The following is a 17,009-nucleotide window of genomic DNA, read 5'->3' as shown; positions in this document are numbered from 1 at the left end:
CTGTTCTCAGTGTTGCTGGAGAGCCAGTTGAAGCCAGCTGCACACAAGTCTGGCCTGCTTCCAGCTCCTTTCCAGCTCTGGTGTCACACTGATCTGAAATGCCCGTACTATAAAATCTAAATTCTTATCCTGTGCCCATACTGCCCTTCCTTGGGGTGCAGGTTCCTATCAGTCTGATAAGATTTGTTTTAAATTATAAACAGTCATTAAATCATCAGCTAACTGGATGAAACTTTGCTTTCTTATTTGATCCTGGAGCAACTTGTATATGCCCAACCTAATTTCTACCCTCACTACTAATGAAATGGATTAGACAATTTCCATGTTTTGCAATAGCAATCAGCAATTAATCCAAACAATATAATTGCAATTAATTATATGCTGGATAAAACAGTGCAGTGCTGCATCAGTTTGTGGACACCATCCTCTAAACCCATGGCACCAATGGTGGATTGTAAAGGTTTGTGTTTCCAAGCCACACTCTCAATTTCTCTGTTAGTACATGTGATCTCTGTTGATGTTATTGATACTTTCTTTCCAGAATGCCATGGATGCTCTTGAAATCTCTGTTTTCAATTGATATGTCATTTTCCTTCCCCATTCACTACCAAGACATCTTGTTTGTGACAAGGAGAGGTTTTCTGTGCTATTCACACGGCCTGCTTATGTCTTTGCTCTGATGGTCTCCACACTTAGTAAGTCTTTTTCCATGAAAATGAAGATATGTATCTGTGATATCTTGCTCCATGGTGCACAGGTGATGTGGGATTGCTTGTGCTGAAAGGGCATTTGTAGTGCTGAACCATGAGCCACAGCTGTGTAGGCACAGGGCTAGAAGTGAGGTTGTACTCTAAAAGTGAGGGGAAAGAGCCATTTCAGCTGTCTTGTGCTCCTAAGCACTTTCTGTACAATCCTCTTCCCTCCTGAGGCAGGGGTTTTCTCCAAACTGCACTTTCATCAGTGCTCAGCTTTCCTCACACTATACTGGCACCTACTCCAGGACCCGATGCCATGGAGTGGCTGGCAGTTGCATTTTGAGCTGGCATACTCTGGCCCCAGCAGCCCTGATGATTGCAATGAGCCCCTCTCCCTCTGGGTTTATTCACATCTTGGGACACTTTACTGAGCCTCCTTGTGTCCTTGATCTGACTTTAAGTTATGTCTGTCCAGACTGGATTTTGAATATTGCCATGTCTTCTCATAGCAGTTTTCCGCAGGGAATTTAAGTCTCCCTGTTCCTCTATATTAACACCCATGAATTAGAACAATTATTTTCCAAAATCCCCCGTTCCTCCTCATTGCTGGTTTTTATTTCTCTTGACTGACACAATGCCCTGCTCACCAGGGACGTTGTTCCAGAGCTTTCAGGAAAGAGCCCTCAAAGCACTTCTGTCAGGCACTGGCCCTCTCTGGCCCACAGATTAGGCTGAGACTCCAGAGGATAGTCCAGGTGGTCAGGAATAACCTGTGCAGGGGGCAGTAGGGATAGAAACTTTTGTGAAGAGCCCCTCTTTGCCACGTCATGCTCAGATAGCTCCCCATCCTCCTCAGCACACAAGGAGGTGCAGGAATCTGCCCCTGAGCCCATCTGCTGGCCCCAAGGTGTGCATCATCCCCTCCCGCAAAGCATGGTCAAGATCCCAAATCTGTGCACAAAATGATAACATTTATTGAAAGAGTAAATTTTTTTTTAATACAAAAGAAAGCTCTGTACATAGTACTGTGATTACTTCCACATCCTTCCAGAAACACAACCCTGGAAACTGGAGGGAAAAAAAAAATAATCCCACACACACTTATGCGTACACACACACACACACGCGCGCACACACACACCCCTCAAACCAGTAAAATGAACTAAAAATGTCACCACACAATAAATGCCATTTCATCCCTGATACACAAGTGTTCTTACAAGTCTGCACTTAAATAAAATACACCATTAGCGTTTAACCAGCAGTTGCCTTTGGGGAGCCAGGGAGGGAATGCAGTCACACACCCTGCAGCAGCAGGGGCTCTCCTGCTCTTCTGGCCCAACAGCTCTGCTCTATAGTGCCAGCAGAAGCAAAGCAGAGCAAAGCCAGGCCACAGTGATGTGCTGGGGCAAAGGACAATGCAAACTCTGATCCCACACTTCTCCCTGGATGAACTCCCAGGTACCTATGTGGTTTTGGAAGCATCACGGAGCAGTTTTCCTACACCGAGCCATGGGACATGGCTCAGCGCTCCCACATGCTCTGAGCTGCAGGGTTTGCATCACTCTTAGAACAAGAATTCTAAGGGGAGGCAGCATGCAACATCACCCTCAGCAGATGGGCCACTCCACTCCCCAACAAGCCCTTCCCAGGCTGCTACCAGATCAAGGGCTGAAAGGCTCTTCTGGGAATTCTTTGCACAGGGAGCTTGGAGGAGACCTATCCCCATCTGTGTGCTGCAGAACAGCTGTAAAGGGGGAGGTACAGCTCAGATTGTCACCCAGGAGTTCAGGAGAGGCTGCCTGCACAGCAAGCAGGGAGAACAGGGATTCGCCACTGCTGGTCACTCACCACAGGGAGGAGTGGGGACGCCCATATCCCTTAGGCAGTCACAGGCACCACTGCTCCGTGCCAAGAGAGTGACAGAACAGCTGTAGGTCCCTGGACCAGAAGTGAACAGGGAGGGCATCAGAAAACCCAGCCCACCTCTGGCTCCCGGGCATGCTGCAAACTGCCTGCTTCTGAGGAATGGGTTTACCACTTCCAGAGGCCAGCCACTGCTGGTCTTCACTTGACTTCTGCCCGTTAAGCCCAAAATTATGGGTATGAAGTCCTCGTTACAAGTAGGTAGGAAACAAGCATCCCACTCGGTTCAGCTTGATCCCTGGCACATGCTGGTGGATGGAGAGTGCAGCTTAAACGCTAATGCTGAGGGAACATGTCCAAGGTTACAATACAAACTCAAAAGCAAGGCCCCTTTCCTGCCTCCATGCCCGCCCACCCACCCCTCTCCCATCCCCCTGGTACAAACCCCATTAAAACTGTACAGGAGCCAAACTTTTATTCCTTAAAGAATTACATAAATACTGAGTTTAACACTTAGAAAAATAAAGTAATTTTCTTTTTTTTCTTTTTTTTTTCTCTCCAAGGCTTCTTTTGTCTTTAACTTAAAAAAAAAAAAAAAAAGTTACAGTAGCTGCTTTTCCCCTATGGATTCAGCAGCTTCTCTCACTTGCTCACTCTCCCTCCAGGGACAGGGCTAGGTAGCAGAGCCATTCACAGCAATTCCCATGCAGGACCAAGCATGCCCCAGCCCTTCTCCCCCAGCCTTGCTGAGCCTGTGCAGGCATCACAGCTGCTCCCCTGCAGCCCAGGATGGCCTGCAGGTCACCCTGGTGCTCAGAGGAAGAGCCTGTCACCTGCCCAGCAGCTCAGTGCCCCACGGGCTCTTCCCTTTGACATTTGAGTTGTTTCTCCACCTTGCATCAGACACAGAAATTTAGAAAGCGCTGGCTGGAGCTGCAGGGGGATGTAGGAAAGGCCCAGCCACGTTCCCCTGGGTGTATGGAGTCCAGAAGCAGTGCGAGGGCCGAGAGTGTGGGGCTGAGCAGAGCACAGGACCCCTGAGGAGCTCTCCAGGGCATCTTTGTGTTCCTGGGCATCTCTCTGACCACCTCGCCTGTGCAAGGGCAGCCGCCGGGGCAGGGCCAGTCAGGCTGAAAATCTGCCAGGCAGCCCAGCGAGGAGGCACTGAGGGCAGAGGGCTCACTGTAGTGCATACGAGGAGGACAGGGCCACGCGCCCCCGGCTGTGCCCTGCCCTCCGGGGAGAGGGCATGCAGGCCCAGAGATGCACATGCAAGCTGGCCCTTGTCTCCTGTCCAGAGCCCAGGGTGAGGTGCTGCGGCCAGGACCTGTCACCCCCACAAAGGCACATTGCTGAGGCCAGCAGCACAGCCACAACCCACTCTGCTCCAAGCTGCACCTGCACGATGGCTCCGGGTCTAAGCTGAGCCCCACGCAGAGTAAATACTCATGGGCAAGGTGACTCAGAGCGCCCAGAAGGAGCCAGAGCCTCCAGCTGGGAATGGCCTGCAGTATTTATTTACAGTGCAGAGCAATCCTCCCCTCAAAAGACAAATTTCTTTGGCTGGCGTGAGACAAGCACGGCTATTGCAGCATCCAAATGCCCCAAGCCCTGCACGGCCCCAGCACGGCTCCACCCGGGGTGGGTCCTGCAGCCCCACGCGCATGCCTGTGTGTGTGGGGGTGGGTGAGTGCGTGTGTGTGTGTGCATGTGTGGATGAAGGAAACGTGAAAAGGCAACAATAAATAACTGGTGCAGTCTGTACGAGAAGGAGTCGCTGCCAGCCCCAACACTGGCATGACAAGCCAGAAACAGAAGGCCGGCAGCAGAGGCCTCTCAGTCACTCTTGACGCTGTGTGAGGTGTCCAAGTTGACCACCTGCAGCTCCGTCAGGCTGCTGCCACTGCTGCTCTGCTGCCCGATGACAGCCATCTAGAGAGAGAAGGGAGGAGGAACCACTGGGGGACAGCACGCCCTGAGACCACGTGTGCCAGCAGCCAGAGGGCACTGTCCTTCCCGGGCACCCATCCAAGGAGGACAAGACTCCCTCACCCAAGGGTGGGTAGCACAGAGCGCTTTCCCAGACCTGAAAACTGATCCTATCCAGCCAGGTCTGCCCAGACACACCAAGGATGTGCAGGCAGAAGAGCAAGAATAAGCCCTGAACACCTGCAAGTACTACTCTGTGCCTACCTGGTGAAGCTGGACAGCTGAGACTGGGATCTGAACCGTGCCTGATGGGGCTGTCAGGAACACTTGGGGGACGCCACCTGCCACAGAGAGAAGCACAAATGACACTGTCCCTTAAGAAGTGCTCCCCCACGGATCCTTTCTCTGAGCTCCATGGAGCTACTCAAGGACAGAGCTGCCTATTTGCACACATGGAGACATTCCAGAAGAAAGCCACACACACTAGTTTTCCAAATGCTGGGAGAAGCAGGCACAAGGCCTCAATCCAAGTCTTGCCTGTGTGCCTTCATGCTACTTTGCCCCCTCATGCAAGCACATTTCTTCTCCAGAGCCTCCTGGCTCCCTGTCCCACACATTGCCCATCCCAGAAACCCTCGCCCTCCTTTTTACCCATCAACAGCTCGTGCAATCCTTTGCACAAGAGAATGACAAGACCTAAAAACACTCATCGAGCATCGCCCTTGCCAGGCCTTTATGCGGCCACCACGACTGCTGGGAAGAAAACCCTTTGTGATTAACATCCAGCATAAACACACGTGGGACGAGAGAAACCAGGCTGTCAGTGCACTCTCAGGGAGCACCGACGCGGACAGCTGCCTTACCCTGATCCTGGACCTGGCCGTGGGACACCTGCATGGCTGAGGGCGCCTGTGGGAAAGCGTTGAGCACCGCGAGCCCGCCGTCGGCCAGGCCGGAGGTGGGCGCGTACATCACCGCGTGCGGGCTGGGGTACATCATGTGGCCGCCCACAGTGGTTGGCACAGACGACGTCATGATGGTCGCTGGGAGGGTCACTGCCAGCGGGACAGACCGCACACGTGAGCACACAAAGGGAACCTGCCACGCTCACCTGCCTGCCCAGCACCCCCACCCCTGCATGCTGTGTGAAGCACGGTGCATGGAGATGCCCACCTCTGTCTTCCACCCCACTCAGGTTTGAGAGCTCAAACCTCTCCTTTCATGAGCATCAAGGGGCAGGAAAATGCAGTAGGCCAAACATCCCAGGACTAAATTCAACTTATATCTCAATTCCCCAATGAAAATTTAACAGAGCTGTTCAAGTAGATTCAGCCTGCATCCAGGCACCTGAACTCAGATTTTGCTGACAAAGAGATGTCTTCTGCATAGACAGTAAAAGTCTCAAGCAGATGTGAGCTGATGCCTTGTGCTAGAGGCAATGCTGGCTCACTAAGAAACCCCCTGAGAACTCAGCAACCTGCTGAGAACCCAGCTCCATGCTGCAAGTGAGAGCAGCTGATGAATCTGGAGAGGCTCTGAAATCCCCTGTAAGGTGCCCTACACCTAGCATAGGATATAGTGTAGCACAGGACCTGGGAACAGGGATCAATACACCTGGGAAACTGTCTTGGATAGCGTTGGCCTGAAGGAGGAAACTGGCCATGGAGCAGGCGTGGGTTCTGTTGGTGTGAGTTGTTTTCAGCAGTGGTCAGGAAGGCAGACAGAAGGTGGTTACCAATACCTGTTCCGCTGGAAGAGGTCTGGGTAAGGTCAGTGCTGCTGTCACTAGAGGGAGACGTTTGCTGCGGTGCCTGGTGCACCTGGATTGCCTGGACTGGAACCTGCTGCGCCATGGTACCACCTGGGGAGAGAGAGGAGCCTGTCAGCCTGGGGCTCCACAGGGATACAGACCATGTGAAAGGCCCCCAGTCCTTCTCTGGCTGCACACAGCTCCACAGCACCGCTCTGTGCTGCACTGGGGGAGGCTACACAGCAGCAGTGTGTGGCAGAAACAGAGACCAAAACCTGCTCTTTCCTGGCACGTGGGCCAAGAAGGGGTTAACTGGCCTACAAAGCTCCAAGAGTGAAGAAAAGGCCACAACAGCTTTTGCCCAACTCTCAGCAGTGGTTCAAGAACATCCAGGATCCTCCTTGCCACTCCTGGTTCCACCAAGACACAGAAGAGATGTTGGGAGGAGAGGGCCCAGCCTTTCCTCGCTGGAGAGGAGCCAGTTCTGCAAGGATCACCTTGATGCACTAAGTGAAACCACAATAGCCCAAATGCCCACACTAGCTGGGCTCTGCTGCCTTCACACTCTGGAGCCCAGCTCCATCCTCCACAGGGCACTCAGGGTGCAGCTCTCACCATTCTTGTGACCTCAAGAACATTACAGTGTCCCACAGAGGCATTAGAGAACAGCTGGTGTCAAGGTGTGCATCCCAGAGCTGCAGGACACACAGCCTCTGTCCCAGACCACTCCCTGCAAAGCACTTCAAATCCAGAAACACAGCTTGGCACAGAAAAGTCTTCTAAGGCTGAGGTCCTGCCTCCAGAGGGAAGAGCAAGGGATGCCAGAGAGCAAGAATCACTGGCCAGCCTGCTCAGACCTGGCATTTCCCTACACATCACACCCCAGAGACACACATCAGTTATTCTCCTCCTCCAGATCACAAGGGAAATCCAGTCCCCTTGAATGGGAACCTGCTGTCTGACCAGGCCCCCCAGGAGCCTTAAGCATTCCAAGAAAGCACAGGAGTTACCAGAATCATGGACTTAGGCATAGACAGGACACGAGAAATACTGTGTCACTCAGCACTGGTCCTCAGATGATGGATGCCACTGCAAAGGAGAGTCCAGCCCTACTCCATCCAGGAACATGTCCAGCCCAAGAACAAACACCTGGAGAGCCTTAACTCAGAAGAAGAAATTCCTGCAAAGGACAGTGCACACAAGGTAGCAGAGCAGCACCATTACTCTGCTCTGGGTCTCCCCTAACCTATCCTCTGCACTGTGCTTCAGTGGCTGACTGCAGATACAAACACAGAAGCAAGGGCAGCTGCTCAGAGCCAAATGCCAGCACTCAAACAACCACTGGGCACCTCAGCCCCTGTACTATCTATCCCTCCATCAGTTCTAGCAGCACAGCTCATCCCCAGCACAGCTGCTCTAGGGACGTGCCTCTACTGCCTTTGTTAGCCACAGGCCAAGCCTGGGGGCATGAGACTGAAAATCCACTGCTTGCCTTGCTCTGTATCCCCCAGGATGCTGCTCCTGTCAAGCATTTTCTGCCCTGTCTTCCCATCTCTCCCAAGCAGCCAGCCAGAGTTCCTGTGCTCTGTCTCCTCTGTGCTCCCACAGTCAGGGGTCAGCTCTGTGGCCAGGCCCAGGACCCCAGAGACACCTCCATCCCCCCATCTCTAGCAAGAGGAGGAGAAGCAAGTGCTGACCTGTCAGCGACACAATATGCCCTCCAGCTCTGGCAGGGAAGTGGAAGACTGTCTGCTGTGCCTGCTGCAGCTGTCCAGCTGTACCCATGACCAGCTGGCCCTGCTGGCTGGAAAGAGCCAGGGAGCGCGGCTGTAACTGAGTGAGAGGAATGGTAGGGGTCCCTGGAGAAAGGGAAGCACCTGCCGAGAGGAGGGAGAAAGAAAGGCTTTGTCATCAGCAGCTCCTTTCACTCCCTCCAGGCTTCTCGGTGCTGCCCTGGGGTCCCAGCTCAGCTCCCTGCCACCTCCCAGCAGCAAGGCCAGCTGGTAGCTCCCTAAAGAAAGTCACTACATGTCCCTTCTGCAGCCACTGGCCTGGCTGGGTTTGAGCATGGAATCACAGCCAGGCTCACCTTACAGCAGCAACCACTCTGCTTCCCTTGTGCCACTAGGTCTCCTCTGCCCTGGAGAGGACAGCAGCACACTCCAGGTGCAGAGCTGGACGGACGCAGTCCTCAGTCCCTAAAGGCACTGACCTGACATGAGGGTGAAGCCAGTGGGTATCGGCATGAGGCCCCCAGACGTCACTGCACTGGCTCCAGTAGTCTTCAGCACGGTCCCGTTGGCACTGGTGACGGCATTGGGGCTGATGCTGGCAGACACTGGCGCCAGGTAATTAGTGATGGGGAATGACGGGCCACTGCTGACCTGCATGGAGGTCGAGGTGGTGGGGGCTGTCTGGATGGACGTTGTTCCCGGCAGGTTGGTGACAGTGAACGCGGGTTTCAGGGCGTCCTGCAAAAGGAGAGATTGTGACAGCTCGGAGCAGCCCATGAGACATCTGCCCATGAGACCAAACCAGGCTCTGTAGGTTGCATCATCCCCTTTTCAAACCATACCCCCCACAGCCTGCTGCCAGCACATGGAGCAGAGCCAGGGGAGCAGAGAAGAGCTGCTTGCACAAACATGAGGAGAGCTGGAGAGAGCTCCACATAAACTTTAGATGCTGGCCCAGGGCCACAGAGGTCCCCTGAGAGCCTTCCCTACAACACACCAGGGGACAAAGCAACCGTTCCACTCCCCAGGAGTCCCCAAAATGTCTGAGAAGAGAATAGCCTCTTTTTGGCACACACCAGGCAAAAGCAGCCCTTGCAGGGACAAATATAAAGGCATAGAGTCTCCTGTCAGGAACACACACCACTTCCCTTAAGGCAGGAAACACACGACCAAGAACAAGCAGAGCACTGGCTCTTAAAAGCAGCCGTAGACTGGAAGTGACAGAGGAGAGGTGACTAAAGACAAACCTGGAAACTAGAGAGGCTCAAACCCAGCCCTGACAGCAGCTGTGGCAGGCCCTGGGGAATGCCTCCACACATCTCCTGAAGCAGAGGCCAGAAGAACCTGACCGTAGGAAGCACCTATCTGCCAACCCACTGGCAGGAGATGGGCATGAGGCAAATGCTTCCAAAGGACCCCACGTGTTCACTACAGCCAGTACGGTCCTGCAAGGAGCTCAGAGCTCCACACCTGTCCAAGGACAGCACTGTCAGAGGAGCTGAGCACCAGGAAAAGGGCTCTGTGCTGGGCCAGCAGAGAGACTGGCATCCCAGGTGTGGGAAAAGGGAAGAACGTGTGTGCCAAGCTGCAGAAACACTTTAGTTTCCACTGCCACAAAGCATGTGGCTGGATGTGCCTTGGATCTGCAAGAACCAACCAAGCCCAGCATGACTCCTGCTGCCTCTGGCAGTCACACCTCACCTAACTTCCCTCCATCCCCCAAATCCCCTTTGGAATACGCAGGGTGCCTGTGACTCCTCTCCTGTCCCACTCATCTGGCCAAGAGCACAGTGAGAATGCACTGCTTCCAGGAGCCCATGCCACAGAGCACAGGCAACCTGCTGTCCCTGTGCCCGGGCACAGCTGCCAGCACGCCTGGGAAGAGTTAAGGCTGCCACACTCCCACCCCTCCCACTGCAGCTGGTGGGCCCAGCTCTCCCACGTGCTAAGCCTTGTTCCCAGCTTGTCAAGCTGCCAGGAGCAAGGAATTCACAGCTCAACGAACAGCTAAAAAAGGGAAGGCAGCCCATTTTGGACAGGGGGATCCAATCCCAGGCACTCAGTCGTGCCCCAGAGCCCAGGGAGGGAGGAGAGCAACACCCCTCTGCCTTGGCACGGCAGTCCCTGAAGTCCAAATTAGCAGAGGCACGTGATGACAGAGCAAAGCCCAGCAGAGGCACTTTCCATTAGCTCAACCACAAACTCCTGCCATCCCACATGGGACATGGGAGGCTGTGGGTGCCCTCCCCACGTGGTGACTGGGCAGAGCTCTCCCCAGCCCACTAGGGAGCCAGAGCAGAGTTGGGCAGAACGGGTGCTGTTCCCAGTTGGAAAAGCCAGGGCTCCTCATGGCCAGCTATAGCTCTAGAGTAGTATACCCATGAGATATAACCCCCACCCAGCCAGGGCACTTAGCAGCACCCAGTCACACTCCATACTCCCAGGCCTGGAGGAGGCATCCCAGAAAGTTCACAGCACTCTACTCAGGGAGATTTTCAGGGCTCCTTAGAAGCACAGGGCAAATCTCGGTACAAAATAAAGGTGCTTGGGAGAGATGCTGCAGCAACAGACTTGAATCATGCACGGCCCACCTCTGCCCTCCCTGTTCTGACCCAGTTGAGACTCAGATTCCTCCCATCTTTATTGGGTTGCAGCAACAGCTCCCAGTACAGAAAGAGAGCTGGAGAGACTTTGGGATTGGACACCCACTGTCATCTCCTTGTGACTCTCAGTGATCCTCTGGGCACCTTGGCTCTTCTCAGCACCCTGCAAAGCCCAGACCACATGCATGAGGCAAGTCATGGGTCACTTCAGCAGACATCACCCATGGGGCCAGGGACAGCAGCCCTGAAAGCTTCTCCCTTCCTGATCCAGCTGCACCTCCATCCCAGCTCAGTGCAAATCTCAGTGTCTGCAGAAGCAGCACACTGCAGAGGTGCAGCACAGCAGCAGGTGTCTGCCCAGACCCTCACCACTGCTTTGCAGCATGGGTGGGTCACAGGGCACAGACCAGGCCAGCTGATGCCCATCCTGGACCACAGCAGGGTCTTGGGGACAGAAACAATCCCACTCCACAGCTTCTAGGGGCTGCCTGAGGCAATGCTGTTCAGCATAGCCCAGACCCCCTACACAGAATTATTACACAGGTGTAGCACAACCACAAGCTTCAGAGGTATATGGGAAATCCCAATCTGGTTTCCAACACCTGGTCTGTGTCCCAGATGTGGTAGAAAATCCCATGTTTGCCCATTCCAGAGAGATGACCAGATCAGGGCTACTCCCATGCTCTCACCCCAATCTAGAGCCTCTGAGCTCCTTCCCACACAAGCACACCCAGGAGACTGCATGCAGGCAGTGTCCTTTGGGGCCTGCAAATGATGAGAGAGGTATCATCACGAGGATACAGCTACTGTCTCAAAAGTACAGCAAGCCCCAGTCCCAGCACCACAGCAGGGAGTTTGGGTCTGGCACAGCAGGAGGATTTCAGAGCTGCTGCTGGTGTAGCACAGAGGAATAACCAGCAGGCTGCTGGCTGCAGGTGACAGCCTGGCTGTGTTGTTCTCCCCGCTCTGCTGCAGCACTGAACACAAGCAGGTTTGTCCATACAGAGATCTGGGAAGCAGAGGTCACACAAGAAGGCCAGGGAGTCTTTGGGGGTATCCCATGTGGCTGGACCTGACAGTACACTCACTGAATCTCTTGCCACCTCCTCCAGTGAAGCACCTGTTACCCAGCCTTGTGCACCACTCACTCATCAGCAAGCACCAGCCACCCAGCCATGGCCAATCCACAGGCTCCTTTCAGCCTCAGAAGACTTCTTGGTCTGTCTGAATTGAGCTGGTCTCTGCCTGACCACCAACCAGGCTTCCAGGCCCGCAGAAGGCACAACAGGACAGCCTTTGTCCCCAGCCCCAGGGCTTGCCATGACAGCAACTCTGAGCCAGCCAGGGGTGGATTTATTCAGAATGTCAAGCAGAAGACAGGGCCATAGGGCTCCTCCAGCCTCTCATCAAATGCTGGCTGTGGCCATAAGGCACCCCACACTAAGCATGAGCACTGGGATGGAGCTTTCAGGGTTGCATCAGACACTGAGAATAGAGAAGTTGAGTTAAGAAGGTCTCAGCAGAGTAACTGCACCCCAAGGGCACAGTTCCCTTGGGGCCAACTAGCAGCACTTCCAGGAAGAGTACAAAGGGATATGATGTGGTCAAGTCTCATGCCAAGGACAGGTAATTTGTCTCATTATGAAATACCCACAGGACTTGCCTTTTCATCCAGGAGAAGCCCAGGAGGCACAAGTCCTTACAAACACAGGCTGCACAAAGGAGAGATCGCTGGTGTTAGAATGCTTTTTTGCCTACTGGATAGGGCTGGCACAGCTTACAGCAGCAACCAGAGGCAGCCAGGGAAGACATGACAGACTGGGACAGCCAGGACTCTGCTGGGATCCCATCAGCAGGAACCATTCTCAAGGACTGTTAAGGGCTGCAGCACAGAGACTCCAGCCACGCTTTGGCCCACCACAGCGCCTCTGCCTGCAGGGGTCTCTGGGGCTGCTGATGTTTCTCAGGGCTCAGCAGCAATAAGCTTTTGCTTGGTGCAGCACTGCACACGTGTGAAGAAGTGGACATTGAGGGACAGGGGTACCCAGCAGCACCGTGACCTGAGCTGTTGCGCTGTCACAAAACAGGCACCTGAATACCCCAGTAGCCCCAGACACGTTGGGCACATCTCAGTGCTGCACCCACTACCTTTGCAATTACAGCACAGAGGTCTCCAGGTTCTGTCTGCTTAATGTTCAGAGGCTACTGCACAGCAACCTTGTGGCTTGAGCATGGACAGCTGGAGAGCTCCTACGACAAGGCCAATGGAAGAACGCTTTTGCAGCAAGCCTGGTACCCATGACACCAGCACAGGTTCAGCAGGACTGCTCTAATTGCCAGCAACCAGCAGAACTGCACACAGGCCTGGGAAGCTGTGGCAGAGCCCCAAATTCAGCATGGCATCCCAGTCTTGCACCACAAACTTTCCTGCCTCCCATCTCCAAGCACCTGTGGATCTGAGCACCAGCCTGCAAAGGAAGCGTCAGGGAAGTGGGACACAGCTCTGAGGAACAGTGCCAGGGAGTGCAGGGACAAGATGGGGCCCTTCCAGCAGAAAAGCTGACTCTGCCCGACCGTGCACCCATAGCCAGGCCACCCTGGGCAAAAGGCCACAAGTAACACGGACAGGCAGGGGCCAGCGTCTGCAGGGACAACAGGCAGGGAGCAGAAATGGTCTGTCCAGCCAAATGTTTCCATTCCCCATGTCCTCCCTGCCCCCTTCCAAAACAGCACCAAAGCAAGAGACAGCTGCAGCTTATAAGGAATGTGAGGGGCCCTGCCAGGGACTCTGGCGAGGGAAACCAGGCCTTATAAGGCCATGGAGGCAGAATCAAATTTTTATCAATGAGTGTGAGAGCATGGAGACGCCTGGGGAGAGATAACAGTGCTGAAAGCTGGCCAGGGGGGTGGGCTGGGCCAGTGGGGAGCCACGCTGCAAGGGCCAGGAGCAGGATACCTGCCACCCGCTTCCCTCCCTCTCTCAATCACCGCTGCCACCAGCCAAGGAGCCAGCCAGCCCCGAGGTGACATGACACAAGCTCGCTGCAGTCGCAGCGAAAGAGGACTCATCCTCAGCTCCCAGCGCTGCTATTTAAAGAGGGCTGGGGATGATCAGGGCTCCCAGCACAGCCCACACCCCCCTGCGTGCCCAGGAACGTTACCTTGGTCTCCCCGCTGCTGTCCGACTCGGACACCTGGTAGGTGAGGTCCGTCTCCTCAAAACCAGTGGCACTCATGCGCTGGTCAGTGGTGGGGTCCGAGCGTGGGGGCGAGTCCGGGGAATTGAGGCACGTCTGGATCAACGCCTTCCCCGTCTCGCTGGTGATCATGGGCTGCAGCTTCCGCGTGGCAAACGTGTACACATGGCCCGTCTCGCTGGCCACCAACAGCAGGACTTGAGTGCCAGTCAGCGTGGAGAGCTCATAGGCCTGCCAGCAGGACAAGGGAAGAACAGGGAGTCACAGGTGACAGGGACAACGCACAGTGCAGGACAAGAGTCCCTGCATGTTCCCACAATGGCTTTTCTTCTCTTCACACCAGCTTCAGCTCCCTGCCACCCCAGAGGAGCTGTGGCCTCTAAAACCAACCCAAGACTGGTTCCCTAGAGGTTGAACTGCCCCATGCTGTATTCCCATCGCCTTTAGCACACCCTCAGGGGATGTGCCATGGGTAGAGTGGTCCCCTCAGTACAGTATTCTGATAACACGGGGATGCGGGATTGTCTCCATTCTGGAAATCCCAATGGCTCCTCCACACAAGTCTGGATACCTCCCTCACCTCACCTCTCAGTGATGTTGGCACACGTCTCTACTACCTCATTCCCCTCACCAACACCCCATCCAGGCTCCAACCCAGATTTCCCTCTCAGGCTCCAGACCTCTGAGCACAGCTGCACCCAAGCACCTCTGCAGTGGGGCCACCATGCCCCAGGTGAGGAATACCTGTGGACTGGGATAAATACACTCTTCATGTGCCACCACTGCACACTCAGTGATCTCACACAAGCTTCTACAGAAAGGATGGACTCATTCCACGTCCTGTGGTCCCATACCTCCAGGACCTGCCCAGCAGTACCTCACACCCATTCCCACCTTCCCAAGGTGCATGATACCCAGCTGAGCTGCGATGCAGCACTACCCAGTTGTTCAGGAGATGCTACGAGCACCACCAGGGATGCAGATCAGCCAGCAGCATCCAAAATCCCCCAAGTTTCTAATCTGCCTTTGCACACCAGGAACCACAGATAGCACTCTGGACCGGCCGAGACGTGGCGTTGGTCCCTTCCGTGGCCGAAGCAGCCGGTCCTACCGGGGCGGGGCAGGGCAGGGCGCTCCAGCCGTGCCACCAAACACTCGGCGTTTTGGCGGCGGCTCTCAGCGAGGGGCCCCGAGGGCACCGGTCAGCACCGGCCCGCGGCTGGACGCCGCACCGGGATGGGCCTCCCCGGACACACCACACGCCTGGCCACCCCAAGCACACCGGCATCCCCGGGGCTCCCGCTCCCGGCCGCCCAGCTCCGTGCCCGCAGCCCCCCGGAAGGGGCTGGTGCCGGGCCGCCCCCCCGGGCCCGCCCGCGGCACGGGGAAGCCGCCGCCGTTTCCGGGCACGGCCCGCCGGCCTGCTCCGCGCCCGGACCGGGCCGGGACTCCCACGGACAGGTGGGTGCCGGCCGGCACCGCCGCCCGGCCCGGCCCGGCCCGCCCCCCGCACCGGCCGGACTCGCGGGGCCGCACCTTCTTCATGATGCCGGTCTTCCTCTTGCTGAAGGTGGTGTAGCGCCGCAGCTTGTTGTCGATGAACTCCATCTTGATCTTCACCCGGCCCCGCGTCTTCTTCCCGGGCTTGGCGCCGCTCACGGCCCCGCCGCCCCCGCCGCCGCTGTAGGCGGCCGCCGCCGCCGCTCCCGCCGCGGGCCCCGCTGCCGCTGCCGCCGCCGCCGCCTCGGCCAGGCCACGCTTCACGCCGCGCCGCTCGCCGCCCAGCTCCTCCTCCTCGGCCGACTCCGAGTCGCCCTCGCTGCCGCTGTACAGCGCCTCCCGCTTCAGGCAGCCCCCGGGCGCCCCCGCCGCCGCCCCGCCGCCGTTCGCCCCACGCGGCACCGGCGACCGGCCCAGCCCCGAGCCGCGGGCCAGCGCGGCGGCGGCGCCGTTCCCGGCCCCGGCCTGGCTCGGCAACATCGCGGCGGCGAGCGCGGGTCGGGTCGGGCCGGGTCAGGCCGGCCCCGCCATGTCCCCGCCGCGCTCCGCGCTCACGGCCCCGCTCCGCCGCCGCCCCCGCCGCGCCGCGCCGCCCCCATATAAAGCGATACAATGTTGCCTTTTATGGCGAAGGCGATCCTTATATGGGGCGAGACGGCGCCCCGTCGGGAGGCGCCGTGCCATTGGCTGGCAGCCGCCGAGCGCCGGCGCCCATTGGCCGCCGGTTGGCGTTTGATTTGCATACGGTCGGGCCGCGCTCGCGTCACGCCCGGGCTGGAACACGCAGGGCGGCTCTTAAAGGGCCAGCGCCGCCGGCCGGGGCCGCTCGGGAGCGAGCGCCGGGACAGCCCCGCCGCCAGCCCGGCCTCGGGCCCCTGCCCGCCGCCAGCCCCGGGCACGGCCCTCGCCAGGGACGCACCACGTGTCTGGAAGGGTGCGTGCCTCGCCGCGGTCGGGATCCAGGCGGGAGCGGCTCCGGCGCGATGCCGCAGCTGTTGCTCCCGGCCGGTGTCCCTGCCTGCGGGGACAGCGTGCCGCCGTTTGTCCCCGGGGGCTGCAGAGGCACCGCGGGGGCCGCGCGGGGACAGGGCCGCAGCGGATGTGCCCGAAGCACTCATTGCTGAAGCCGATCGCCACCCAGCAGGAAAAGATCTCCCATTTGAGAGGATGGCCACAGACACCTTGAAACCCGCGGGGGTGAGGCTGTGGCTCCGTACCACGGCATCCGTGGTGACAGCACAGGTGCGAAGGGGCTGTCACACCCTGCTCATGCCCATCCGATGGCTCCAGGCCCTTGGCACGGGGCACATCCTCCGTGCAGGTGTGACCCAGGAGCTCCGGAGCACAAGGACAGCCCACACGGGACAAGTGTGCGGGGCACGCCGTGTGCGGGTCAGCAAAGGTGCGAGAGGGACGGCACAGCCCCGGAGCTCCGAGCTGTGAGGACACACAGAGAATTCTTAGTTGGAATAGGGCCTCTCCCACACCCTGTCCTACAAACAGGAACTGCAACCAGGGCAAGACCCCACCTCTGGTCTGGCCGCAGACCCGTTTTGTCGCCTGGGCACCCCGTGGAAGGTTCTGCAGCTCGCAGGAGCCCTTTGCATATCTGCCTCATCCCTCAGAGGACACGCACGCTCAGCACCAGCCCTCACAGCTGTCCCCCCAGCCCAGGGCCAACCTCCCACAGGGCAAGGGAGTAACTGCAAACCCCAACACCCCCCTCGCTGCCACCA

At 57.0% G+C, this 17,009-nt stretch overlaps 1 protein-coding gene across 2 annotated transcripts; it reads right to left on the bottom strand.

Moving 5' to 3' along the window:
• Positions 1 to 1,645: 1,645 nt before the first annotated feature.
• SRF (serum response factor) lies at positions 1,646 to 15,826 on the bottom strand. Of its 2 annotated transcripts, XM_064415315.1 has the most exons (8): positions 15,310 to 15,826; positions 13,738 to 14,004; positions 8,453 to 8,711; positions 7,938 to 8,117; positions 6,232 to 6,351; positions 5,354 to 5,545; positions 4,755 to 4,831; positions 1,646 to 4,493 (listed from the first exon to the last, which is right to left on the bottom strand). In XM_064415315.1, the coding sequence occupies exons 1-8, from the start codon at positions 15,751 to 15,753 to the stop codon at positions 4,398 to 4,400; spliced, it is 1,635 nt and encodes a 544-aa protein (XP_064271385.1). In that variant the 5' UTR covers positions 15,754 to 15,826; the 3' UTR covers positions 1,646 to 4,397. The 2 variants fall into 2 exon arrangements, with proteins under 2 accessions (XP_064271385.1, XP_064271386.1); XM_064415316.1 differs by lacking the exon at positions 7,938 to 8,117.
• Between the last annotated feature and the right edge of the window lie 1,183 nt (positions 15,827 to 17,009).

The sequence above is a fragment of the Passer domesticus genome, chromosome 3, assembly GCF_036417665.1.
Source record: "Passer domesticus isolate bPasDom1 chromosome 3, bPasDom1.hap1, whole genome shotgun sequence".
NCBI lineage: Eukaryota > Metazoa > Chordata > Aves > Passeriformes > Passeridae > Passer > Passer domesticus.
The sequence above is the reverse complement of the archived record's forward strand: the minus strand, read 5'-3'. Positions and strand labels throughout refer to the sequence as shown.

What these genes read in the sequence shown, in the direction of transcription:
- SRF (XM_064415315.1), bottom strand. Translation starts at nt 15,753, where the DNA reads ATGTTGCCGAGCCAGGCCGGGGCCGGGAACGGCGCCGCCGCCGCGCTG. An exon ending in GACCTCTTCCAGCGGAACAG is followed by an intron (nt 5,546 to 6,231) that starts GTATTGGTAACC and finishes TCCCGCTGGCAG; the next exon opens with TGACCCTCCCAGCGACCATC. An exon ending in CAGCTGTCCAGCTTCACCAG is followed by an intron (nt 4,494 to 4,754) that starts GTAGGCACAGAG and finishes TTCTCTCTCTAG; the next exon opens with ATGGCTGTCATCGGGCAGCA.